The 27,945-nt window shown below is 51.8% G+C and overlaps 2 protein-coding genes across 2 annotated transcripts; both read right to left on the reverse strand.

The window, feature by feature from the left end:
• Nucleotides 1-244: 244 nt before the first annotated feature.
• Nucleotides 245-2,281, reverse strand: LOC139048009 (neprilysin-21-like). The gene has a single exon (XM_070522372.1). It carries the CDS (start codon nt 2,279-2,281, stop codon nt 245-247), a length of 2,037 nt encoding a protein of 678 aa, XP_070378473.1.
• Nucleotides 2,282-3,874: 1,593 nt separating this feature from the next.
• Nucleotides 3,875-27,945, reverse strand: LOC135900452 (uncharacterized). Its single transcript, XM_065429953.1, has 2 exons — nt 24,166-27,945; nt 3,875-10,483 (listed from the first exon to the last, which is right to left on the reverse strand). Exons 1-2 carry the CDS (start codon nt 27,703-27,705, stop codon nt 4,154-4,156), a joined length of 9,870 nt encoding a protein of 3,289 aa, XP_065286025.1. The 5' UTR covers nt 27,706-27,945; the 3' UTR covers nt 3,875-4,153.

Consider the following 27,945-nt stretch of genomic DNA (forward strand, 5'->3'; position numbering starts at 1 on the left):
CTTTCTGACAAATCACCACAATAGAGCGTCATAGTTTCCAGATTGTCACCATCGCAGATTGAAAGCACGAAAACAGCGCGGCCACATGCCGCAAGCTTCGTTGCACCCTAAAGAGGTTCATGTGACACCTTGGCGCTGCTCACTGCGTTACGACGGTGCCCATTCTCCACGGATGGTGGCATATGCCGTTCACGCCGTCCATAAACGGCTGCCAACTGTAGCTCGAAAGGCGCTTTGATCGCTGTTAAAGAGAGACCCAAAGTATGCAAGAGCGGTCGGGTCTCATGGGTGACCCTACGCGACACTCGTAGACTGCATGGAAGGAGGGTGTGTTCCAAAGAGCCACGTTGGTGCGGCGCTCCGCGTCGTTTCCGTCGTGGCAAAACCCAAGTGCGAAGTACACGAAAAATAGCTGGTCGAGACTTAGGTCCTCAGCATTGCGCAGCCTCAGCTCTTGCCGCAGTCGCCGGCGATGGCGGAGGTTGTCGCGGAAAAGGCGCAGCACGGGAGCCAGCGCCAAACTGTCTTCGACTGGAGCCACCGTGAGCATGGTGCCATACTGGCGGGCCAGGCAACGCCGCGCACGCACGCCCTCGTCCCAGGTGGCGTCCGTCTCGGCCCAGCCGAAGAGGAGCCGCAAGAGACAGCGCGCGAGTCGGAAGCCGGCCCGCGGAAGCTGGCTCGACTGCAGGTCATCCAAAGCTACAGCGCTTCGGTTGAACATGAGCAGGGGCACGTCGACGCGATTAGCCTGCACGTCCAGCACACAGTCGTTGTCCATTGAAGACAGGAGCCATGGATCTGGAGAGCGCAGCTTATGCTCGAAGGCGCGCGAATGGAGCCTACAGTAGGCAAGAAGCCCAACGTCCAGGTCATGCGGCGGCAAAGAGGTGGGAGCCGAGCCGTTCCGTAGCTCGTCGGGCATGAACAGCCGTATCCGCGTACGCCCAATAAGCGCGGCCGCCTTGCGTCGATCGCCCGGAGAAAGCCACGACAGGCCGGGCAACGCGCGCACCATGGTGCGTCGAACGTCCTCGGCGAGCCTGGAAGCGCGAGGGGGCGCGCCTACGGCTTCGATACTTGCAAGCAAAAAGAGGTGCGGCAGAGCCGGTTCGAGTTGCAGCAGACAACCGCGCCAGCGGGGCCCTCGCGACTCAGCCAGCCGGAGACCGAGCTTGTCGGGCAGAAGGTAGGCGAGCCGTAGCAGAAATTGTAGGCCCATCAAGTTGAGCACAGTATCTACTGGAGTCTCTGCAGCCGTCGCCAGGACGCAGCGCAGAGCATCTGTCTCAAGCAGCACCTCTGTTCCCTCGTGGACGCCACTGCTCAGAAGACGGGCAAGGAACTCGACCAATTGCGGGAAGCCCGCCAGTCGAGTCAAGTGAACTGCGCCAGGCCTGCAGCGCAACAGGCGCTGCTCCAGCCCGGAGACCTCGGCGGCGTACAGTGGCACTAACAGTCGAGGCCGAAATGCACCCAGCGCTGCGGTGAGTGCTTCTCGAGAAGTCGGGTTGATCAAGTTTGGAGGACCCAGACGTAGCACGCTTTGCTCCGGGCGTGAGCTGTGGGTGCCAGGCACGACGCTGAGCAGAGTATTGGCTCCAGTGAGCTTCAGCACTTGGGCGGCCGTCGACCAGAGCGAGACGGCGTGACGCAGCGGCACTGCATAGGGCCAATCCGGTAGGCCGGCCATGGACAAGGCGTGGCGTAGCGCGTGGATGTCGTGGCGGCTGGGCGCCTCGCTGCACTGGCTGTAGAGTCGTCGCAGTGGTTCCAGCACGGGGCTGGTCGAGGGCCTTCGCAGCAGCGCCGAAAGGCGCAGCTCGAGGTCCCGCCGCAGCTGGGTGTCTCCCGATGTTTGTTCCTGCTGCCAGCCTTGGCAGACGAAGCCGTAAAAGTTCTCGCATGGGTCATACTCCCAAGTGAGCAAGTCCACGAGGTAGCGGCCCTCGGCCTGACACGAGCGTGACACGCACACTTCGTACGGTGGTTTTTCGAGGGCAGAGCGTGGTGGCCCAGCAGTGGTCACGGCATCGGGCAGCTTGCGACGCGGCTCCAGCACGACAGGTGCAACACCTTTGCCGTTCAGGTTGTTGACCACTGTGATGACGGCAGTTAGCACGGCCATGAGTGTGAGCAGGTAGGCGAACACCTCGCGCTCTTCGCTCCATGAGCTCGGCTGCACGGCGCTCGTTTCCCACTCTCCCTCGCTGGACTGCTCGGCGACTGCGGCGTCGGGCGCCTCTGATGCGGCTGCCGCCGGCTCTGCGGCCGCACACATAGTCGACCCTCGATGCCCGCCACCAAAAAACGGCGCTGCTGATGCCACGTGGTGCCACGGCACGAGGCCCTTACTGATAAAAAAAAAAAACGAAGCTAAGCTATTCTTCCCTTCGGCACTCTCTTAGCCGCAATGGTCAATTCCTTACAAAGCTTGCTTGTTCTCTCCGTTTGTTCTCTTCTTTGTATCAACATTTCATTGTCTGACGGCTATAGGCCTCTTTCAGGCGTATTTTTAGACAGCTGTTAAAGGAGTACTGGCATGATATTTTCTAATATCCCATTTTTTTTTCTTTTTGCGTTATATGAAGTTTCCAGACGTTTAAACCCAGAAAAAATATACTGGGAAGCCTGAAAGTGCCCCAAATATTTTATTAGAAGAGATTTTCTGAAGGCAGTTTTGGTTAGGTTTTCCAGGTGGTTATTTTGTCGTGACGTCATGACGCAGCAGGTGATCGCGTGTGAGCAGGGTAGTGCGGTGTTCTGGCACTCGCTGCGGCTCGCTCGGTCACCTCCTATGATGCACTTCTAGCCACCGCCGTAGACACATATGGCGCTCGGCAGCTGAGCTCGAGGGTACGTCTCCCAACTGCGACGGCGCTTTCCGATGAAGGCAAAATGCGAGAACGTATCTCTGAGGGCCCGTTAAAGAACCCCTTCTGTAAATACCAGATGTGAACTACGGCGTCACTGTAGGGTCGTGACGTTAAACACCATTCATCATACGACATTCGCAAGCCTCTGAGACTGAACGATCGCAGAATGTACAGGTAGTGCGGTGCTCTATGTGTACATGCATAAAAGATACCGCTTTCCACCAATTTCCATTTCAATATGGCTGATATAAGCTAATAAGGACACCTCTGCAGCTCTTTTACACCACTATCATAGCAAAAAGCTTTGGAATAAAGGCATCAGATCAAGTAAAGCTCAAACAGTCCACTTTCTGTGGCAGTGAAGGGAAACCTTCGAAGGCAAAGCGTGCACAAATGAGAGCGCTTCTGAAAAGAGTGCAACATTCAGTAAGAGAAAGTTTCGCTTATTTTTCTGCTTTCTCTCTTCCGCGTCTGAGCAAATGCGAAGCCGTCGCACACCCGTCGAAGTTGCTTAGTGGCTATGGTATTGGGCTGTGGGATCGAATCCCGGCCACGGCGTCCACATTTCGATGGAGGCGAAACGAGAAAACGCCAGTGTGCTTAGATTATTTAGGCCCACGTTAAAGAACCCCAGGTGGTCGAAATTATTCCGGAGTCGCCCCACTACGGAGTGCCTCATAATCAGATCGTGGTTTTGGCACTTAAACAGCCTTTTTCAGACCGATTTGGAACCTACTCCAAGAACACGCTGTCGAACGCTGCCGGACTACTTGGCGCGGTTACGTATGTGCCCCCGTAGCTTTCGCCTCATTGTCACCGGAAGTTGTCCACGAGTATACAAATCCAAGCGCGTTTGTCGAGTTGTACTTGACAAAACACGCTTGCATAAGACGGCTTGCTCCTGTCAAACTACTAGCGCACGCCTCGGTTCCACAGTCGTGTGTAGAAACTAATGAAGAGTAAAAACACTTGCACCGCCACACCCGAAGACAGCAAAATCTGACCCACCCGACACAAACTTTATTCGCAATAACCAACCCCGTTCTGAAGCCCTTTGAACACACATGCAAAAAAAAAAAATTTTTCTCACGTACAATTGCAAAAAGGCCACTGCATATGCCTGGTGCACATGTTAGCTTGTGTGTACGTGTGGCCGACTTCCGGCGCAGTCGATTACCACGCGTTGTAACAAGGAACAAGTGAGGGCACATGCTTTATAGAACTCGCGGCCAGCTCGCCAGCCCCAGGAAAAATTTTCGGCCGCGCACCGGGACCATTCACCAGAAGTCACAGTTCTTGCGTGGGTTCATCGGAGTGCCAGCGTCGCAAGTGAACGCTCGCTGGAAACCGCCGAAGTTGAGCAGGGCCAAATTGACGCGTCGCGCCACATCGGAGTCGGCGGTGCAGTGTCCGAGCGTGTAGTGGATGAAGAAGAGTTGGTCCAGGGACATGGAGACCGCGTTTTCGAGCCGGAAGTCGAGCGCCGGCATGCGTGCCTCGAAGGCGGTGTGAGCCACGACCAGGGCGGCGCTCTCCTCGGCGGCGGCGGGCCGGTCGCCGCGGCTCTGCAGCGCGTAGCACTTGCGCAGCTCCGCGAGACCCTGGCGCGCCGCAGGCGTCCACCATGCTCGCGGGTCCTCGGCACGGCTGCCGGCACCGTCCAGGACCAGGCGTACGAGGCAGCGCGCCGCCCGTTCGCCCAGCCGCGCCAGCTGCAACAACACGAAGGGCTCCTGAGCCGGCGCACTCGCATTCAGTGCCGTCAGTGGTACGTAGAGGATGCGGCGACCGGGACCTAGCCAGCACTGGTCGTCTGAAGGCGGCTGGCCGAGCCACGGGTCAGCGCTCTGCAGCCGGCGATGCATCAGATACTTGGTGATGCGTGCGTACGATCGGAGGCCTTCGCCCACGATCACGTGTGGCGCCTGGCGAACGTCGTGCTCTGCCTTCGCTGTGTCGGTCACCCACGGTGGGAACAACAGACGAGGCTCGAGCTGGTGAAGCCTCTGTAGAGCACGGTCGCGCGTCTCGCCGTCCAGCCAGCGCAGGAGTGCCAGCCGTGACGCGAACGCCTGCTTCAGCACGCTGCCCAGGTCGGCCGCAAGCAGTGCGTCCAGCAGTGGCCGGTGCAACTCGTACGCCGCGCGGTAGAAAAGCGTGGGTAGCGCTTGCTCGACAGCACGCAGGCACACCAACTGTCCCGGGCCACGATCGCCCAGTCCCAGCTGCCGAGCCCGCAGAGGCACCAGCTTGCGCAGCGACTCGGGAACAAACGGCGACACGTGAACCAGCAGCCGGAACCCGATGTAGTTCAACACCACGTGCGGCGCCGTGTCATCCAGCAGGTAGCCTAGGCGGATAGCGTACTCTGGCGCCCTCAGGAGGAGCTCAGTGTCATCGTTCACGTGGCTGTCATTCTGCAGGAAGCCCGCCAGCAATGCCCGGTAGCGAGGCACACTGCGGAGGCGCTCCAGCTTGGTGTCACGGCCCAAGTCTCCCGATGCTCCAGGCGACCGCACAACGCTTGCCAGCTGCCGCGCGAAGTTTGTCACCTCCAGGGCTATCGAGTGTTTGGCAACACTCTTGCGAGCTACTGAAGATAGGGCCAAGGAAATTGCTTCGTAGTACCAGGAGCTGTCATTTCCCGGGCGCATCAGCAGAACGGGCTTGTCCAAGGCCAGCAGAGGGCTGCGTCCCAACAAAGGGTGTTCACTGGGCTCTAACAAAACTAGCGTGGCCAAGCCGAAGTAGCGCAGTGCGCGAGCCGCGGCCTGCCAGATAGCGGGCTCTCCTTGTGTGGTGAACTGCTGGTACGGCCAGTCTGCCAATGATGTAGCCTTGAACATGTGCTTCAGGGGGCCCCAACCTAGGCGATTGCGTGTCTCTTGATCTAGGCACTCCTTCCAGAGGTCTTGTATAAGCTTCGTTGCAGGGCTACCTGAAGTGGATGTACCTCGAAGCTTGCGCAGCAGCGAAATTTCCATGTCGGACAGAAGCAATTCATCAGCTGGTTTGACCGGGCTGTTCGAACATACGAACTCGTACATGCTTTCACAGGGGTTCACGTTCCAGTTTAGCTGGTGCGACACGTAGCTGCCTTCGGCTAGGCATGCTGATGAACTACATAGCTCAAATCCAGGTTGCCCGCTTACGTTGACAGGAACGCCGTTCTGGCCTGAGCCGTCTCTGAAACCCTTCATGGTAGCGTTGGGAATTGCTATGTAACTTCCATTTAATGAGTGCACAGCAGTACGTCGTCCGTAAATGTCCAATACCGTCCAGAGACCAATTATTGTGGCTAGTAACACTACAAAATAAACAACCATCTCAGTTTGAGAATTGCGCATTCTCGTTTCGATTGCAGTATGCCGATAGTTCTGTTTCCTATGTGCATGTGGGTGCGCATGCATGTGCGGTGGGAGCGGCGGTGGCTTCCTTTTTTCTATCATGTTTGATGCAGCTGCCAATGATTTTGTGTTGATAGTAGTATTGCCATAATCTGACGGACTGACCATGTCAGGCAAGCTGCTTTTTGTACCGCTGAGCATCTTTCGGCGCAAGTAACCTCCGCCATCAGTACCGCTTCCCATGTCCCGAAGACGATTAATCTGATTGGCTTGCTGCATTCTTTGCATACGGTACTGTTCTTGCATCTGCTGTTGCATGAACATTTGTTGTCCATACGGGGGCAAAAGATTGGGCGAGCTTCGGTGCATTGGGATTGGGCTAGCGGGACTTCTTGGCGGCCTTGGTGGACATTGTAGGCGCGCTGCGGCCATCATTTGCTCCTGCATTTGCTGCTGCTGTTGGTCTAAGATCTGCTGCTGCAGCCTTGTCTGGAATTCAAGCTGACGCAAGTCGGGAAACCGCGGTGGCGGCGACCGAGGACTGAACGACGGGGAGGGGGGTCTCGGTGAAAGAGGAGATGGTGTTCTGAGAGGTGTGCACGAGCGAGGTCGCTGCATACCGAACGGAAACCTCGGAAGCGGAGGCCCTTGCATTGTAGGTTCGTAGCCTGTCACAGGTAGCGGAATCTGCTGCATACACGGCTCACTATTTTGCGCTGTTTCCTGGAGCTTTTGGTGAACTTGTTTCGGCTGTTGCTGCTGCTCCTGCGGAGGCTGCTGTTGCTGTTGCTGCTGCGGTGTTTGCGCAGGCTGCGGAGGCTTTGTTGACTGCGGGGATTGCGATGACTGCGATGGCTTCGACAGCTTCTGTTTCGGTGACTGCGACGGCTGTGATTGTGGTGACGGCTGCGTTTGTGGTGGCTGCTGCATCTGAGGCGTTTTAGGCTGCTCTGATCGCTGCACCAGTTGTGGAGTGGATTCACGAGGTCCGCCCTGGGAACGGACATGGCGCAAGAAGCTTTGGTGAGCCCCCGGAAGTCTCCTGGGTAGTATAGGCGAAGGCATAGGCATCATAAATGGTCCAGGAAAACGCATAAGCGGCGATCCAAAAATCATTTCAGGGTACACCTCCGCTCTGGAAGGCGTATGTGGTGATAGCGCATGCGGGAAAGTATCTGAGGGTGGCGGCCTTCGCTGAGGTGTACACCAGAAGGGCGGCCGTTTCCCCATTTCCTCGGGGCTGCACCACGGAAAACGCGGCATGCGCGGTTCGCTACTCCTTGGCTGTGGCGTCTTCTCTTGTCGAGGAAGGCGAATATCCCGATCAGACTTCTGAAACATGACTACAGTGTGTGGTTGGGATCTCTGCCGAACCTGCGGCGATGATCGACTAGCAAGTAGACCTTCCTGCATCATTTCATTCAAAATTTTCACTGAAGGACTTGGTGCTACCCTTCGAGGCATTCCATGGCTGAACGGAAGTTCTTGTGGTGGTGTTTGGTTAAATAACTGGTTAGACATCGAGGACGTTCCGAGATTCATTTGCAGTGAGAATTGCCTTTTCTGTTGTTCTAGAAGTATATTCTGGGCAAGTTCTTGCTCTTGCGACATTTGCTGACATGGAAAAGGAGGCTGCAGCAATGGCTGGTTGGAGAAGTCTACTGAAGGCATCAGTGGACTTTGTGCCTGCATTTGAAGAAACAACTGATCTGGCTGTTGACCATGAGATACTTGCTGACCAGGAAATCCAGTTTGCTGCATCGACAGCTGAATCTGGGACATTGTTTGATATGGAGATCCAATTTGCGGCATTGCCGAACCGGCCACATGGACTTGAGGCATTATCTGACCGCTAAAATCCATTTGTGGCGTTGATTGTTGCAGGAATGACTGGTCAAGCTGGCAAGCTTGCGCCGTCTGTTCGCCAATGAACCCCATAGAAGCCGTTGATGGACTGTGAAATTGCAGCTGTGCTTGCATTGCTCCAAGTTGATCAGATTGTTGTAACTGTGCGAGTGGCTGTTGAGAAAAATCCATTAACCCTTGCAGTTGCATCTGAAACAGTCCTGCTTGATCCGATGCTGTGCTTTTTGGTTCTAAAGGACTCTGGAGGACTCCGAGCTGGTCAACTTGCGAAGTTCCCGTCAGCGCAGAAAAATCCATGGCACTCTGAAGCTGCTGTGGTTCCGAAGGTACCATTGGACTTTGGAGCTGAACTTGTATCACACCGGGGCTCTCTGCTGGTGTCGGGATTTGAGCTTGAAAAACTTGAGGCACTGGCTGTGATGGACTTTGAAACTGCACTTGAAGCACAGACTGAGCTAACGGCGTTGAAGGCTTCCCGGATGGATCAGCCGGGCTTTGAAATTGCACCTGGAGTACCGGTGCACCTTCTTGTTGTTGCAGAACATTCTGCAGCTCTTGAAGTTGCTGCTGCAACTGCTGTTGATCGACATCCTGCAGTGGATGAAAATCCTGCGTTTGTTGAAGTTGAAGCAGTTGCTCAAGTTGAAGTTGCTGCTTCTCCCGTATCTGACGCTGAAGTTCCGCGGCGCACAGCTCATGCTGGGAGGAACTTGCCTGTCGTCCGAGATCTTTCATCGTTATCGTTCCAGCCTGCAAACCTGCTATTTCAGTTGGTGTTGGAGGCGGCAACATGGGCGGGACAGGGGGCATGGGAGGTGGGGACATGGTTATACGTATGGCTGAAGCTGATGTGCTTGTGCTCTCGAAACCAAGCGGTCCCATTGAGAAACCTTTAGGAGGTGGCATTGGTGGAGGCACTGGGGGTTTTGGTGGTGGCGGGGACAAAGGCCCATTCGGGAACAAACCATTACCTTCGAGCCAATCCGGAGAGGCTCCCCGGGCCACTCTGCGTGAACTTTCCGTACGAGATGATGATGTCTCATAACCAAGATGCAACGATGACGCAGCTCGAACCTTTATTCTTGCTAGCGACGCATCTGGTTTCCGGGGGGACGTACTGCGACTTTGACGAGGTGATGTGCTTCGTGCGCCTCTGAGAGCACTGGCCTCACGAGCGAGTCTTGAAGGAGAGCCTCTACGAGAGACCCTCGGAGAGGAGGTGCTAGGGCTGTCTCTGGGGAGGGACGCGCTACGGACTAGTCTCGAGGAGCTGACGCTGACTAGCATTTTTCCAGTCGAGCCCTGATGGCCTGCTTTCGGCGATGAGTATCCGCTGATTCTTGACAGTGAAGCGTCACGGCCGTGTGTGGTTACACCAGAAGCATTTCGAAATCCTTCCACGTAACCTCTCATAGGTGAATGATCGCGATATGCTCTCGAAGGCGATTCCTCGTAACAAAGTTGTGGGGTCGAACTGTACGACTTTGCCCCCGATGGTTCACGGTATCGATCGAGCTGGGAAGCGGTCCGATAATATCCTGGTGGGCTATCGCCCCGCTCGTAGTCCAGTGCTGTTTTTGAGGACACGCTGCAGCTGAGAGAACTCTCTGAATGGCTGCCACGGGATGGCACACGAGCCGCGTAGCTCACACGAAGCTTCGGCTCGTGCCATTTGCCGTCGCGCTGAGGCTTTGGATCGTCAGCGCTCATCTGGAAGCGTTGGTCTTCGCGACGCAGAAGGCGTGCGCGGTCGCGAACCACTGGCTCGGCGTAGTAGGCGCTCTCGTCCACCACTTGAAACACCGTCCTCCGAGGGCTCGGCACACGCATGGGACTGCGCACACGTGTAGGGCTTGCCGAGTACATGCGCCCCGGTGCCAACGAGTAGCCGGGCTTAGGCGAAGGGCTTCTAGAATAGCCGCGCATCTGCGCCGCCCTCTGCATGGCGAGGTGGCGGCTGCACGACCGCGTCACGTGCTGTGTTGGCCGCGTTGATGTCCATGGGGGGCTCTCCGGCCGCGACCTTGGTGCCAGTACAGCACGCGCTCTCCTGGATTGTGGTGGTCCACGGGGATCGACGTCCTCACTGTCACTAATGGACACAGTCAGCACGGAAACCTGGCTAGAGCCCTTGCCCGAACGGGCACCGCTGGAGGGCGTGCGCGCCTTGGCAGGTCTGGTTCGTGGAGTTCCGAACGTTATGGAGCGCTTGCCGATGATGGTGCCATCGCTCGAAGATTTCTGCACCACTGTCGTGGCTTCCGTGAGGGAGTCGGTGATGGAGATAGATGACGATACCTCGGTCACAGAAATGGCGCTCTTCCGCGTAGTGTCTGGCGCCGCCTCCGCAAAATTGTCACCTGACTTGGAACGCCTTTTCTTTCCTTCGAGCATCTGCGCAGAGACATTGCACGCATTTAGGTAGGTAGGTGGCAGGTAGGTCATCTACAGACGTATTTGAAACGCTAGAGTACAAATCGCTTCCAAAGACATGCACGTCTGCTTTACACTGCATCGAAACACTCCTGTTGTCTACTGTGCACAAAGGAAGACAGAAAACGCAGATGTGTGTTATGCTGAGAGCGACTTCCCAACATAACGCTCAAGTTAGTTTTTTCACCTGAACTAACTTCTCCCGTGTGCGCGCAGAGCAATTGCCCACGTCCCATGGCGAAAGAAGTAAAATCAAGATGAGGCAAGGCAGAGGTGAGGAGGACATTGTGCGTGTGATAATGCAAGAGTCCGTCCCTCATATTCATCATCAGCCTGATTACGCCCACTGCAGGGCAAAGGCCTCTCCCATACTTCTCCAACTACCCCGGTCATGTACTAATTGTGGCCAGGTTGTCCCTGCAAACTTCTTGATCTCATCCGCCCACCTAACTTTCTGCCGCCCTCTGCTACGCTTCCCTTCCCATGGAAGTCCGTCCCTAAAGTATGCTAAAACCTCCGTTGGCATTCCAAATAAGATCACCTCTTACTGCTAGGAGGAAGCTTTTGGAAAGCTTAACTGGGACGTCTAGCTGTGTTATTCATAGTTATTTTCTATCTTTTTACCAGCATAGACAATTGCGATTCGCCAACGCCACGGGCTATTAGAGGTTACAATGTCGTCCTTGCCCCTTCTTTCTTTTAAAGCGAAAGTCAGGCGCACCGACATGCATGTCCTGTTCAAGGCTAACATTTATTATCACGAGCAGAAATTCTGGCCGTGGACAGCTATCGTTACCACCACCAGCTTAACGCCATTTTTCACAGATATCTAGTCTGATAGGGCAATGAAATCTATTTTGGATTAGAAAAAAAAATCTCACTCTGTGAAGGAGGATGACCAGTGAAGCTGCGTATGTGGGCCCCTTAATGGTGAACTGCATTTCCACCGGGGGTTGGACCGGCCGCACTATCTTCGGGATCGGCCCACGTATGGGGAGCGCTAAACGCCTGCGTCACCTCCGCCGCGGGTCGGCCCGGCATTGCACTATCTCTGGGATCGGCCCACGCATGGCGAGTTTTTCTTTTCTTTTTTGCTTACAACGACACGAAAATTTCCTAGGATGGTAGAGGTATACAGCTTCGCTGTAGTAGATTCCTTCTTAGACGCTTACCATGCACGCTTGCAGAAGTGTACTGCTTTTTAACGCCGCGATTTTTTGTTGAACAGTTCGTCCATAGTTTGAGAGGGAAAGAGAATTCTAGACATTGAAAGTTAAAGGGAGTCAAATAAATGCCTATGCACTTCTTTTTAAAAATCGCTTTCTGAAGAATGTATGAAATCAAGTGGATCTTACACAATGCTCTACATGAGCTTAGCGGTGCTCCATTCCTTTCTTTAAAAGAAGATACCATCGATTTATACCAACATAGTGACCAAAGGTTAACCGCGCATGCTTTCATGTGGGATTGAAAATGATATGATCACTAGTCTACTTGAATGAAAAAAGCAACCTACCCGCGCCAAAGAGCATACACGCAAGCGATGGCTGAATGGTTTCGACGACCGCAGGGGCCTTATTCACGAAAAACTGTTCTACAATTCTTCTTACGAGAAAATTCCAGCCACCCGCCGTGTTGCTCAGCGGCTATGGTGTTGGGCTGCTGACCCCGCGGTCGCGGGATCGAATCCCGGCCACGGCGGCCGCATTTCAATGGGGGCGAAATGCGAAAACACCCGTGTACTTAAATTTAGGTGCACGTTAAAGAACCCCAGGTGTTCAAAATTCCCGGAGTCCACCACTACGGCATGCCTCATAATCAGAAAGTGGCTTTGGCACGTAAAACCCTATAATTTTTTTAAATTCCAGCCAGTCTGTTAGAGGGCCAGCTCCTGCAGCATCCAGACTTTCAATGCGTCAGATAGGAAGATACTTCTTGGGAGGATACATCGGGGGGAGTGCGAGACATTGGCAAAGGAATGCGAGAGCGCGAGTGAAACAAGCAGGGAGAGTGGGAGATCCATTCCAGAGTGTCGAAACAAAATTTTTTCGTTCCATATTCGTTCCGGTTAAGCCGAAATGGTTTCAAACCGTTCAAATCATTTGGAAAAGTTCATTTGCGTAAGCGAAGAACAAGTACAGAAAGATTGCTATCTTTCCTAATTTACTTTGTGAAAAAGCTCGATGCTGCTGCTTGACTGCATGGAAAGATTAGGCGTGTTGTTTCTCAGGCCGTCCACGGTTAGTAGTTAAAGAAGAATTACCTAAGCCGATCCAACACCAATGCTGCAGTCAATGAGATACGAAGGTTTAGCGAGATAGGAAAGTTTATTGAGTAAATGCAGGCAGGTGCTCTAGCCTGATGTTCTTCTCTGCAGAGGGAAATGAGAAAAAGAGGAAAAAAAGATGGATACCAGAATTGACGAGGATAGCCAGAAGGGGATGCGAATATGCACGCGCTCTTGTCCGAAGGCCCAATTCACAGGTTTGAATCTAAGCCGGCGTTAACCAAGAATTCTGAGAGAGCCTTGATGACCCGCTACGTTGATATTACGTCCGACCAAGGGCCAGGGGCCGTATAACGTAAAACTATACCAATATGTTTTTATTCCAATCTTCTGGCGTCAAATTTGCGTAACGGCCGACGGAAGCATCGGGCGGTCACCCGCTGGGTTGCCTCAACAGACCAACTAAACGCTCTCTTCGTACACAGGAGGTCACTTTTGTTTGCTTGAAAAACGAATAACATTGCCCGCACTGAGCGGCTTGTCTTATCGAATTGGCTGACAAGAGGCGAGGAGCACGCTCAAGTGGAGAGGGATTCGATGGGGCCGAGCCACTGCACTGAATATCGATAACCGGATGAAGAGGGTGGTGCCGGCGTCTGCGATCGGTCCGCTCTCTCTTACTTAGCTTACGGTGGCTCGTCGACAATCGCAGCGGCATGCAACGGAGGCTTAAGAATGACGCTAAAACGGATCCTCAGCAAAGGAGAGCTGGCAGAACGAGGTTGTAAACGCGCTGAAAGTTCTCGAAAACGTTACACGGCCATGCAACATGTTTTATTACACGGAAATGGGCCCACGCTCTCCGGCAGGGGCGAGTAGCTAGTGCCGGAGCGATCGGCGGCAGCCATCTTTTATTCCTCTCGAAACGGGGCAACCTGCGGCTATTCAGAAGAAAATTCAGTTTTGTTCGGCATATCAATGCATCTGAACGCGTACGCGTCACTTTGACGCGGTGAGTATTTGCGGTTTTGTGACGTCGCGTGACAGGCAGTTGAAGTGGGTGCAACCCGAAAACTTTTGACCAATAGCCGAGAGCTAAAGGCGAAAAGGCGTCGAATCAGAAATAACAATTTTTCTTTTTTCGGTCAAATCATGCGTAATCGTGTACACGTCATATCAGATGGGGAGCTATCGCGGTTTTCGTGACGTCGCGTGACAGATAGGTGAAGTGAGGGTGGTCCAAAAAAGTTTTTCACTAATCACGGTGGGCTGATTGCAGAATTGGTATAGAAAATTTTGGAATAGTTTTACGTTATAGCGCCCCAGGAACATTTTGCTTGCTCAACTGCCTGTTATTTAACGAACGCTAACAAGCGTTCGTTAAATAACAGGCAGTTGATATTATATATATATATATATATATATATATATATATATATATATATATATATATATATATATATATATATATATATATATGTGCTGAACTTTGCTGAACTTTGAAGAAAACCCCTATATATATATATATATATATAGAGAAGAAAGGGGGTTAACCGAGGGACCCGATAATTATTAGTCATATAATGAGAAGCCAACAAACACTGACACCAAGTACAACATAGGGGAAATTGCATGTGCTTAATAAATGAAATAAAGTAATGATAAATTACTCATTACTCAGTAATTTATCATTACTTTATTTCATTTATTAAGCACATGCAATTTCCCCTATGTTGTACTTGGTGTCAGTGTTTGTTGGCTTCTCATTATATGACTATATATATATATATATATATATATATATATATATATATATATATATATATATATATATATATATATATATATATATATATATATATATATATATATATATATATATATATATATATATATAGGAGTGACTTGCCCGAAGGGTCACTGCAAATAGAACACGTGAGAAGCGCGAGTGGAATATATATATATATATATATATATATATATATATATATATATATATATATATATATATATATATATAGTTACGGTCTCCGGAGAGGGTTAAGGGGCTGCTTTAATGATCACCAAGGCACAAAAACCGCGGAAATCCTAGGAGCAACGGTCGTCCTCCTCTTTCTGCACTCTCGCTTCCCACGTGTTCTATTTGCAGTGACCCTTCGTAACAATCCTCCTCTCCCAGACGAAGATCTCCGGGCAAGTCACTCCTGCTTCCTGCGTGTGAATGGCTTCTGGCGGGCAACATGCTTCACCTGAGTCCTGCGTGAACAGTGGCCATTGGAAGTGAGACGTGCAATCGTGTAGTTCACCTCGCTTAGACGATCGAGGATAAAGAACGGCCCGGCATAGTCGGCAAACAACTTTTAGTTCAAACAACGTCTGCGTGTTGCAGTCCACAGCCACACGAGGTCGGCGGGAACATAGGCAACATGTCAATGGTGACTGTCGTAGCGTGTTTTAGAGGTGCCTTGCACGCCCAGTGTAACCAGTGTCGTCTCTTCTGCCCGACACAAGATCTCCACGATAGACAAATCTTCATGGAGGACAAAAGAAAAGATAGTGTCCAGCGTATGACGAGGTGGGCGTGCGTAAATAAAGAAGGGCTGAAACCGGTCGTTTCGTGTTTCTCAGAGTTGAAAGCGTAGGTCGAATGCTACAAAGAAATACCACGTGACATGCCCGCTTGCACGCCGTGACTGCAGCGCTCCCAACGTGCCGCGTACAAACATAGCATCTAGCAGGGTGTGCTGCCGCTTGAAAGGCGACAGGGCAGTGACGCAGGCGTTCGCTGTGCGATTTAGGCCAGCGATGTGCTTCCCTCGCGGCGGTTCATGGTAGCGATGAGCAGGCGCAGAGACAGCACACCCTGCTAGGTGCCATGTTCGGTTGTGCGCGGAAAGTTTGGAACCGCTGCAATCGCGGCGCGCAAGTGGGCATGTCACGTGGTATCCTTTCTTTTTTTGTATTTCGCGGGCATCTGCAGTAAGCGGGAAAACATTAATACCTAATGTATAGGAAGTTCGAAACTGTTTAATCCGACGTTTGCAAAGCGCTCCACAACTTTGTAATTGGAATTTTTGACCTAAGTTTGTTGCTTCAGAAATCGGTTAATTAATATTGACGACTTATGTAATTAAGAAGAATACAAAAAAAGGCGTGACTTACTCCATACTATAGTCAGCATCATATATATATATATATATATATATATATATATATATATATATATATATATATATATAATTATCCCCTCTGCATGCAAGTGGCGATGTTTTAATCCCTAAATGTTGTAAAATATTATAAGAGTTCTGTTTTTCTTTCATGATGAGGCGTTAGCATTATCACACATATCATTAATGTGCATTTCACATGCCGTTGATAAAAGATTCTGCGGAAAGGTCACTGAAGTCTGCATGTTTTTTTTGTTTTTGTTTTTCAGGATCAAAAAGCACGGAAAGCAATTTGAACCGAGGTGAAGATACAGCTACCTATTCGTTATCTAGGCATAGGCTAACCAGCCGTGGTTGCTTAGTGGCTATGTTGTTGGGCTGCTAAGCACGAGGTCGGGGAATCGAATCCCGGCCACGGCGGCCGCATTTCGGTGAGGGCGAAATACGAAAACACCCGTGTACTTAGATTTAGGCGCACGTTAAAGAACTCCACGTGGTCCAAATTGCCGGAGTCCCCCACTACGGCGTGCCTCATAATTATAAAGTGATTTTGGCACGTAAAACCCCACAATTTAATTTTTAAGCATAGGTTATCCATGCCATTAGAAATAATTGTTAGTTGGCTACCTCCTTCTCATGAAAAAATATAATAAACTTTGACCTGCCTATATACTTAAATATATCTGTGCATAGCATTCATGATGTAACCTTAAAATATGTTGTTAAAAATACGGATGAGGTAGCCGCCCCTGGTGCTTCTAATGCGCTTGTACTCTTATTGTCAGGATTTGCAGAAATAAAGCGAACGTATCAATTAAAAGCTATGCACGTCCGCACCGACAATGATGCAGGTAAGCTTTTAGCTACAATAATATTTAAACGAAATGCTGGAGGCAACTCAAAAGCAACCTCAAATGACGTGGGCAACCGAACTCGTGTAATGACACTTTAGGTGGGGGGTGGGGGTGTTGGCTTCGGCATAGCCGGGTGGGGAGGGGGGCTTTGCCTTTGCCCCCGGAAACCTGCAAAGAAAGCTCGTCCCCCCCCCCCCCCCCGCAGTCGGCGCCTGTGCAAAGGGATGCCTATGAATTATCATTATCATCGTCATGCAGGTTGGAGACGACATGCGGGTGGCAGTGGAGCTACGCTCTTGTAGTTAGTTTTCTGGGCTTTGGAAAGCGTTAACTTCGATCTGTGTGGCGAAATCAAAGTTCACGTATGCTATCTGCATTCATCGCGAATGGAAGCACGAAACGCGCGCATTCAGCGCAAACCAGGGGCGGTATTCACAAGAGTTCTTAGGCTTAACTTTTAGTAAAAGCAGATGGCAGTTAATCGTTATGTCGCATCAAATACCACCAAGAGGGACAAGTCAATGAAAAACGGCACTCACGAAATAAAAGTTTCGTCTGCTTTTCTCCACCTTTGTTTCTGCCAAGCATTGCTTCCCTAAGTCATGGTCATCTCCCTCTCCGCATCCTCCGCCCCCCCCCCCCCCCCGCCTCCAACCCCGCACCCTTATTGCATCGAAGGTTCTTCCACTATAGTGGTCTTATGGCGAGTTTCTCAGCGGGTCGGTGTCGAAGCCTGCAGATGCTCGAAACCGGATGTTCTACCGTACGAAAAAATGCCGCTCAACCGTCCAAGCACCGACCTTAATGCAGTTCGTGGAAAATGATTTTGGACACGCGTTTTATATCTGTGTGACATGTGCACAGTGGCCGTACTACAAGCAGTCGCAAATGTTAAGAAGGTCCCCCTCTCTCATCGCCGCAGCCTGCCAGTATATGTGCATTGACGATATATGCTGGACGGTACTCTGGACTTACTCGATGCCCTGCATGGGGTCGAGGCACTGTTTGGAACTCGTCTGTGGCAAGGGTATACTACGGACTCTTACTACCAACGAATGCCGAACAACCAGCTCCGATATAGGGAACGATCATTTTTAAGTTTCACAAAATATTTAAATACCGCCTGTCGCAGAAAGCATAATTCTTGTCCTTGAACTGGATTATTAGAAGAGGCAGACATTACTAGCACGAGAAATCGAAACACATTCATCATCATCATCAGCAGCAGCAGCAGCAGCAGCAGCCTGGTTACGCCCACTTCAGGGCAAAGGCCTCTCCCATACTTCTCCAACAACCCCGCTCATGTACTGATTGTGGCCATGCCGTCCCTGCAAACTTCTTAATCTCATCCGCCCACCTAACTTTCTGCCGCCCCCTGCTACGCTTCCCTTCCCTTGGGATCCAGTCCGTAACCCTTAATGACCATCGGTTATCTTCCCTCCTCATTACATGTCCTGCCCATGCCCATTTCTTTTTCTTGATTTCAACTAAGATGTCATTAACTCGCGTTTGTTCCCTCACCCAATCTGCTCTTTTCTTATCCCTTAACGTTACACCTATCATTCTTCTTTCCATAGCTCGTTGTGTCGTCCTTAATTTGAGTAGTACCCTTTTCGTAAGCCTCCAGGTTTCTGCCCCGTAAGTGCGTACTGGTAAGACACAGCTATTATATACTTTTCTCTTGAGGGATAATGGCAACCTGCTGTTCATGATTTGGGAATGCCTGCCAAACGCACCCCAGCCCATTCTTATTCTTCTGATTATTTCCGTCTCATGATCCGGATCCGCCGTCAATACCTGCCCCAAGTAGATGTATTCCCTTACGACTTCCAGTGCCTCGCTGCCTATAGTAAATTCCTGTTCTCTCCCGAGACTGTTAAGCATTACTTTAGTTTTCTGCAGATTAATTTTTAGACCCACTCTTCTGCTTTGCCTCTCCAGGTCAGTGAGCATGCATTGCAATTGGTCCCCTGAGTTACTAAACAAGGCAATATCATCAGCGAATCGCAAGTTACTAAGGTATTCTCCATTAACTTTTATCCCCAATTCTTCCCAATCCAGATCTCTGAATACCTCCTGTAAACACGCTGTGAATAGCATTGGAGATATCGTATCTCCCTGCCTGACGCCTTTCTTTATTGGGATTTTGTTGCTTGCTTTATGGAGGACTACGGTGGCTGTGGAGCCGCTATAGATATCTTCCAATATTTTTACATATGGCTCATCTACACCCTGATTCCGTAATGCCTCCATGACTGCTGACATTCATGTAACACAAAACACGTTCATGTAACACAAAACGTATGTCTGATCTTAATCATCGTATGACAGCTAGGGCTAAAATTCTACTCCGGCCGTTAGACGCAAGTTTACAACATGCCGATCGTTGGGTTCTCAAGGTATACTGTACGGGTGTAAGCGAGACAAACATGAAATGTGGCGTCATCTGTGACTAAGTGCTACACAATAGTGCGTATCTGCGCATATGCCCTGCGGTCTATGTCACCCGCCATAGTGGCGCAATCGCTTTGGCGTTGCGCAGCTAAGCCCGAGAGCGCGGGATCATGGTACCGGCCGCGGCGGCCACATTCCCATGGGGGCGAAATGCGAAAACGCACGTTAACGAACTCCAGGTCGTCAGAATCAATCCGCAGTCTTTCACTACGGCGCGCCTCATAATTATAAGATACGTCAAAACGACGATGGTGTTTGTGCTCCGCGGCAAAGAAATGTTCGATATGAGTTCGAAATCTTAGAAAGAAATGTGAAGAACTGTTCGACACGAAGAAAACCCGTTCGATATGGGCCGATCATGAAAGCGGTACAATGTCTCACAACCTCTCACGTAGCGTTAGTTGCTGTGAGTAAAGTACTAGGGAATTTGGACCGCTCCCGAAGGCGGGTTTGGTCTGCACAGCCGTCATCCGCTCCGTCACCGACAGCTTGGCGTCTGTCAGGAGATACCGTTTCCTATCTGGTTTCTCCTAAAGAACGGGTCGCTGGCGGTGTTGTCCGAAAGTTCTTAGCGTCCCGAACCAACCGCTCTCTCCTGACGGACGCCGTTGCCGTGACGGGACGGGGCGAATGACGGCTGTGTCAATCGGGCCAATCACACAACTTCTCAAAGCGCTAGCTGCCACAAGGGTAGAATTCGGGAAACTGCACGCGACGCACGCGCCAGCTGTCTCAAAGAGCTTTTTTCGCACACTTCTCTCGGCTTTGGTGCCAGAGAAGTATGCGTGCGACCATGATCTAAGAAAGGCAACAGAGAAACTAAGTCGTGATCCTATGGTTCGTTATGGTTATGGTAGGTTATGGTTATGGTTGCTGTGCTGGAAGACGAAGTTTCAATCCCACCATCGGTCCCGCATTAATTTTCATTGAAAAGGCCCGAAGTGAGGCGAGACAGGAACCTACCCACCTACCAACCGCAAAGTGCGCCTCTAATGAGGCAAAGAATGCTTCATTAAAAAAAAAATATCATGAGCCATTCCACTCTGTGAAGGTGGTTAGCACACGACACAGAGGTGATATAGAATTTTGAACAAACGTGCGAGCATATTTATTGTCCTGATCGGTGGCCATCGTGACGATAAGTATGCACACGCATTCTCCTATCACCTCTATTAATAAATGCGTCCGTCACGCTAGACAATGAATGGCTCATACCCCCTTGAGCAATGGTTCATACAACCGTAAATAAAAATTTTAACGCCCCCCCCCCCCATTACGACGACAGAAGAGAAATGAAGTTCTACGATGAGCGGCAACGGAGCCAGCTGCGAAAGAAGTAGACGACGAACGCGCGAGCACGAGCGTGTTCGAGCCAGCTGTGGAAGAAGACGACAATGTTCGAGCCATTGCTGACCATGATAGTTGATGATGAGGATGATGATGGTGATGACGTTGATAGTTTCCTCCTGCCAATGAATGGTTCACAGCCCCTTAAGCAATGAGCGGCAACAGAGCGAGCTGTAGGAGGAGACGACGACGACGAACGCGTGAGCAGTGGCACGAGCGCGTCCGCGCGGTTGCGCCGAGGGACGCCAACGAGCTAGTTCGCGGGTTGTTCGCGGACGACGGTAATGCCCTAGCCGTATAGAGCTTCGCTGTAAAAATGCAAGCGGTACTTGCGACTCAAATTTGATGTGGTCCCTCTGAATGAATGTCGCGTGCGGGCGCTATAGTCGAGACTAAGGGAAAGAGTGTCTGTTGGCATTCAAGATCGCCTGTTGGCATCGTGGCCACGAGACATTTAAATTCCTCCTCTCTTTTCTAAAAAAAGCAACACTATTAAAATATCATGACGCAAAACGCTCTCTAGAAGGTGCTTTATACATTTTGGGTGCTTTATAAGAAGAAGGCGCTTTATAAGTTTACGATGGGGCCTCGTTAAGTTAACAGTCTACTCCGCTCGGCCTTTATAATAACGTGTAACAAGTACTAGAATGTGAGGCATGTGCGCTCTTAGCCCGCGCTCAACGGGCGCGCACTTTTAGTGCTAGCCGTCTGCAACTAGCTTGGACACACGAGCGAAAAAAAGAAAGAAAACATCTTGATTATGTTCGGCAACATAGTATCCAGTCAGAGCCGTAATGTTTTCAATTTAAAGGAAATTTTCAATTTAAAGGATATTTGGACGCCCTACCCATCCCCCTCCACCCCCCAGGAAAAAAAGAACCATAGCACTAAGAGGCGTCTCTTTTATGGACTACAGTTAGAGATACCAATGTTGTCCAGTACCATTCATAATAAGTACCTGGAGCCGTATTTAGCAACGATCTATTTATACTGCCACTCTTTTCGCCATTTCTCACCAGCACAGATGCCACAGGGTTGCCATTATTTACTGGTGTCGGGCTCTCGGCGCGACTGACGGCAAGAAAAGAATGAAAATTGTGGATCGCTGCTAAATACAGTCCATTTGACGCATTTAATGTTACCGAAATCGTATCATCATATTTCGTTGACACTGAAAATATAATTTTTTTACGCTACGTGCTGGACTGCCGAAGAGTTCCCTGTTGTCGGCTTCGTGGGCGGGAACGTCTTTGTTCGCTCTCGTATTCTAATATTGTCCACGCGATGCATTTGGTGGGTTTTTTTTTTCTGATGGGTAGACATGTTCCCTGGTCTGGCGCTCGGCTCTCGGAGGTTAACACCTCGAATAGGGGGCCCAATAGAGATTTCGCGAGTTGTCTCTGGACGCCTGGCTGTCCAGCCACAGACTTGAAGAGCATCCGCCGCGGCTGTGGGAGGCAAGTGCTGTCGCCGGGTGCCTATACGGGTAAAATAGGTACAAGCGCGCTCCCGGCCTGGTGCTCGGCCATTATGGGACCTCGTCGCTTGGAAAGGACTACTTGTCTCCAACCCGAAGGCGTCCCCACCTCACTAGATGCATTTGGGGCGCCGCAAGGGAAATGGCCGCCGTGGGAGCGAGCCACTCACTCTTTTGTTTCTCTCTCTCTCTCTCTCTCTGTGTGTGTGTGTGTGCTCACGAGGGTGTCGACGGGAATTTTAGGAGCGGGCTCCTTTCCCACGCGTATCACTGCTGAAGAAAGCCAAACGCCAGGCGGGGGTACACATATGCCCATATGAGAACCGGTGGGTGCCCGGCGACTGTGGGAATCGAACCCACTGTCTCCTGTAGCCGAGGCTGGCGTTTTACAACTAGGCCAAGGCTACCAATTGTGCTACGCGTCGATGGCTATCAATTTGCCCACTAGCTCGGGTAGAAATTATGCTTACTAGATCTAGCCCTGGCAGTGTTAGCCAGAGCCACTTGGAGCCATGATGGGCGGATGTGCAACATTTTCTTCTTGCACAATGGTGCCACGCAGGACGTCAACAACCTCCGCGTAATGCGGAGGTTGTGGGCTCGGCTCCCACCGGCGGCAAGGTATCTTTTCGTGTACTTTCATTTCCATTTTCTTTATTATTTGCTACATTTCATTTTCAACCGCAGCTAATTTTCCCTATGCTTTCCTTGGCTTCATTGTCTGTTGGCTTTATACGGTCATGATTAACAAAAATCGAGCCCATATAGTATATGAGAAGAAAGGCAATCGAGGGGCGCAATCTTTAGTAGTCGTATTAGAAGGAGCCAACAAACAACGATACGAAGGACAGCGTTAGGATAATTACTTGAAGGTCTTAATTGAAATAAAGAAATTATAAATAAATGAAAATGAAAGCGGATGAAAATGCGAATGCGAGGACGTGGGTTTGCATTCCACACCTGCGGCCAGTTATACCACCGCGATAACGGAACGATTTAGCTAAACTCTTTCTTCGTGGAGAGAGCTTACGGTAACCTCTACATGTGCACGGACAACTAGCTCGGCGTATGATTTTGCGTATCACCACAGCAGTTAGCCCGCTCGAGCACAATATGTGCCCGAAAATGCATCGATCAAGTGCGCGTAAGGCCGAGGAAATCTTCGAGTGGTCAATTCAGAGCGCTTTGACAGCGCTATACAGAGGTCCTTAAGGCAGCAATGAAGGTTTATTGTGAAACAATGTCAGAGGTCCAGTATGAATGCTGAAGTACTAATTGTGCGCTATTAGTGGTCGGCTTATTCGCAAAATGCAGTCTAAACATTGTATTATGCAATTGCGCAAATTCGTTGGAACGCTCCGAAAAGACCACTCGAAGAAGCCAAATTGATTTGGCAATCACATGGCTGTGAACACTGCAGTCTGTAATACCGAATATTATGAATATACGGACAACGGCCTAATAGCCTGGCTATAAAAAATTATGGGACTGCAGTGAACCGAGCCGTGTTCACAACACGAGTCTTACTTCAAAAGCGCTCCTTTAAGGGCAGGGAAAACTCCGTCGGAGAGAATTTAATCGAAGCGAAGGCTCTCACCACACTTCTTATGGGCCAGAAAGCGCTGAAATTGTTCCTCAAGACAATAAGAAGGCGCTTAGAGTAGTAAACGTTTTATCGGATTCAACATCATCTGCTTGCCTCAATACGCTCAAGAAACCTTGCCTATGAAGTTTTTTTTTTAATGTTATTTGACATTCTTGCTTTCTTTTTTCTTCTAAATATTAAGATTGACTATGACCCCCTCGCTTTCTGGAATGTTTCGGTTGGGGGAACCCAAGCACCCGGTTTAATTAGATATTATATTAAGGTATTGGCAAAAGGATGCGATAGCCTCACAACAATAAAAGGAAGCAAGGAGGTGATTCCATTCGATCCGGAACACGAGGTCGCAGTTTATCATTAATAGTGCATGTCTACCATAAAAACGCCCGCATGGCAATTGAGACTGCGCTGAGTAACTGAAGTGAACAGAGCCTGGTGCATGGTAGAGAAACTGCAGTGTAGTCAGAAACTCGAGTATCCGTACTGGCAGGGGCTGCCAAGGTGCGACTCTTACCTTTCCGCTGAGGCTGATTTTGACGGGCACGCCTTCCTGGACCTTGATCAGCTGCCTGTGCGTCGACTTGTTCGGGCTCCCACGCCTCTTGGGTGACCGGTCCTGGTCCCGGCGTCTGCGGAGCGCTGGACTGCCTCGTCGCACCCAGGAGGAATCTTCGTCCTCGACCTGCTGCAATCGACTTCTCGGCTTGGGTCGTCTCACCCTCAAGTCGATGTCCTGCTCCCGGATCCTGCGGCGCGGCGTCCGCATCCCGTCCTCCTCCGCCGCATCATCCCGCCGCCGGGACCTGGGCCGCGCCGGTCGCGAGCTGCGCCGCTCGTCCGGCTCATTGTCGTCGTCCGTGTCAGCACCCTTCTTGCGCCGGCATTTTCGGCTCTCATCGTCAGCGGCCTTGGCCTTCCGTCCGGGTGCACTGTCTGGAAGCATATGAGGTAGTAGCTTGCGAGGCCTCTTCGGCACATTCTTCGGCATCCCACGCACTTCTGTGCCGTGAGCTGTTTCTTCAAAGGCGAAGCTGCGCAGGGCGCCTTCAGACATGGCATCGGAGATCTTGGACTTGACTGAGGACTTGCGCTCGGCTACGAAGCCTTCAGCTAGACGAGACTCGACGTCGATCAACTGACGGATTTTCTCTTCAGCGTTGAGTACGCTTATACGCGACTCTTCGTTGGCTACCATGTCAGAGTTTCTGAAGTTGGAGAGCTCATTTGCCAGTCTCATCTCCAGGTCGATTAAGTTGCGCAACTTGCCCTCGGCTTCCAGCATGTTGCCCAAGCAACGGTCCTCGCCGACGCCGCCGAGCTCAATGGCGCGCCGGGCGAGGATGACATCTTGAGAAACCTTGATGACGCTGTCGATCAGCTGGCGCAACTCTTCCTCTTTCTCGCGGACCCTCTCATCGCGGTCCCGACTCCGCGATCGGCCCCGATTCTGGGGCATTGGCCGGTCTTGCCGTTCGGCGGTCACGTTGCAACGAGCTCCTCCTCGGGGAGAGTATATGCTTTGGCAGATCCACTGCCAGAAGGACGGTCCCGGCGGAATTTCGTCATCAGTGGTCACGCGGCGGTCGGCTAGCTCCGGGATGCGCGGCCCCGACGGTTCATCGTCATCGTCTTCATCCTCTTCTTCGATCACGGGAGGGCTCGGCGACCGGACTGCGCTCGGGGAACGTGCCCGCTGAGCTTCCCTGGAGCGCTTTTTCCTTGGAGGGGGAGGTGGTGGTTCCTCCTCCTCGGTCTCTTCAGCTTTAGAGCGCGTCAGTACCTCAGTCTTCTCTGCCATGGACATAGGCTGCTTGGCGCCTTGTGGTATAATCTCAATGTCGATGGCAGTCTTGAGCTTCACGACAGTCTGCTGATCGTCAGCTACCTGCTCGAAAGTAGCCACGATGGGTTTTCGCCCGGGATCCATGCTCTCAACAGAAAAAGCTGGCTTGGATGGAATCCGCATGGCGTGAGGCTCCGCCGATCCGCAGCGGATTAACTCCGAGTGCGTGGTGTGCTTGATTACCTGAACACCAGATTCACCGGACACTTCGATATTTTCCTGGTGGCGAACCAGGTCGTTACCAATTTCTTCAACTGCTCCCAGGGTAGGTCCCGGACTACTTCGTTGAATTACTGTTTGTGTCATTGGCTGAGGTATTACGGGTGGTGGCTGTGGCAAAGGCTGCATCTGTGGCATCGGTTGCATCGGTTGCATAGGTTGCATCTGAGGCATCGGTTGCATCGGAGGCATAGGCTGCATCTGAGGCATGGGCTGCGTCGGCGGTTGCATCGTTGTTGTCATCTGTCTGTAGTCAGCACGGAACTCCGCCGGAGCATAATCCATTTGACCGCCGTACTGATCCACGTATTCTGGTGGATAGTCACGACGATCATAGTAGTCCCTGCGTTCGTAGAAGTCTCTTCTGTCTGAATCTCGATCCACGTCACGGCTGTCTCGTCTTTCCCTCTCGCCGGGCGAGCGCTTGAGGGTAGTCTTCGTGATGGTGCCTTCAACATCCATAGTTCCTGATGCTTCGGATTCCTGGCCGAATAGTTCATCTGCAATCTGAACTTCCAGGTCACACAACCTGCGTAGTTTTTCCTTAAGTTCTTTCGAAGTAAGTTCGCGGCCTTTCTTGCCTTTGTATTTACCTTTGAGCATGTCATTGGCAATTCTAAATTCTAGCTCGTGCAACTTCAGCAGGTTGTCGTCACACACCTGTGAATCCCCTGTCTCAAGTTCTATCATGCTCACTCGTTGCACTTTTCCTTTTACTCTTTCTTGTGACCCTTTCTTCTGCTTCTCGGTTGCTTCCTTTCCCTTTTGTCGGTCTACGTCGCTCTGACGTCTCTTATCACCATCTCTACCCCGGTCTCGTGACCTGTCGCGATCTCGGTCTCTGTCACGATCTCTGTCGCGGTCCTCGCGGTCTCTGTCACGGTCCCTGTCACGGTCCCTATCGTGGTCCCTGTCGCTGTCATGGTCTCTATCACGGTCTCTGTCACGATCTTTGTCACGGTCTCGGTCACGATACCGATCTCGACTCCGATCCATATCCCTCTCGCGTCCACGGTCCCAGCCTCTGTCCATGTCATCCATGTCTCCTTCCGTATCGTCCATCTGGCCCATTGATGATCTAGGCTCAAGACCCCGTCCTCTTTTCGACAAACGCATAGCCAGCTCCGACTCCATTCGGTTAAGTTTCTTGATGTCTTGAATGGCACCTTTCTCCCATTTGTCAAGAGTCTTGAGCCTATCGGCAGTTTCTTTCTTTATCTCGGCATTTATCTCATCTATGGTGTCTTTTGCCAGCTTTAGTCTTGTGTCCATCATCTCAACGAGCTTGTCTTTCGGACCTACCTTGCCCGCAAGTTCGAGTTCGTCCTTGTTAATTGTCATGAACTTCCGCAAAGCGTCAACTCGTTCCTCGTTCTCCTTGGACAGCGCCAGTTTGTCCCAAGCCTCGAGCTTTTTGGAGATGAGCTGCTGCAGCTCCTCTTTGGATCTCTTAACGAGCGCTTCTCGGTCGGGGTCGGCGGAGCCGGCGGGCGCGGCCGGCGGCGGCGGCGGCGGCGGCGGCGGCAGTGCGCCACCCTCGGGCGTTCCCTCAAGCCCCGGCAGGGGCGGCGGGGGTGGCGGTAAGTAGCCCGGCGGACGGGGAGGCATGAAGCCCGTCGGTGGACCTGGCAGGAAGCCGGGTCGCATCGGCGAGCCACCAGGGGCCATACCCCTTCCAGGCGAGGCACCAGGAGGCATACCCCTTCCAGGCGAGGCACCAGGAGGCATACCCCTTCCAGGCGAGGCACCAGGAGCCATACCCCTTCCAGGGAATCCTCCGACGGGAAAACCCCGGCCAGGGGAGGCGCCTGGCTGAAAACCCCGGCCAGGAACGACACCGGGAGGTTGTAGACCCCGACCAGGCGAGGTACCGGGAGGCATCGGTCCGGTGGGCCGCATCGGGAAACCGGGCCGCACGCCGGGGGCGGCGCCCGGCGGTCCCGGGGGATAAAACGGGGCTGGAACCCGGGGCGGTCCACCAGGAGCGGCCATGTTTTTCGAAAGTAGTGCGGCGCGGTCGCGACCGTCGTAAGGGAGGAGTCAGAGGCAAACCCTGCGGAGGTCTACCGAGGCCACTGACCTTTGTTGGGCCTCCGCAGCGCTTAACGCGGGGACTTGCGCTGAACGGCCGCCGCTTCTTCGGTTCGAGTCGGCATCGTACTTCGCGTGCGGCGGTGACCGCGAGCTCCGAGCCCACGCTGCTCGCGCCCGGCTGCGTGGCACCGGCAACAA

Source organism: Dermacentor albipictus, chromosome 1 (genome assembly GCF_038994185.2).
Source record: "Dermacentor albipictus isolate Rhodes 1998 colony chromosome 1, USDA_Dalb.pri_finalv2, whole genome shotgun sequence".
Classification (NCBI taxonomy): Eukaryota; Metazoa; Arthropoda; class Arachnida; order Ixodida; family Ixodidae; genus Dermacentor; species Dermacentor albipictus.

Coding starts and splice junctions, on each gene's coding strand:
- LOC139048009 (XM_070522372.1), bottom strand. CDS start 2,281: ATGTGTGCGGCCGCAGAGCCGGCGGCAGCCGCATCAGAGGCGCCCGAC.
- LOC135900452 (XM_065429953.1), bottom strand. CDS start 27,705: ATGGCCGCTCCTGGTGGACCGCCCCGGGTTCCAGCCCCGTTTTATCCC. Junction 10,484..24,165: donor AAATCAGCCTCAGCGGAAAG/GTAAGAGTCGCA, acceptor GTCTCTGCGCAG/ATGCTCGAAGGAAAGAAAAG.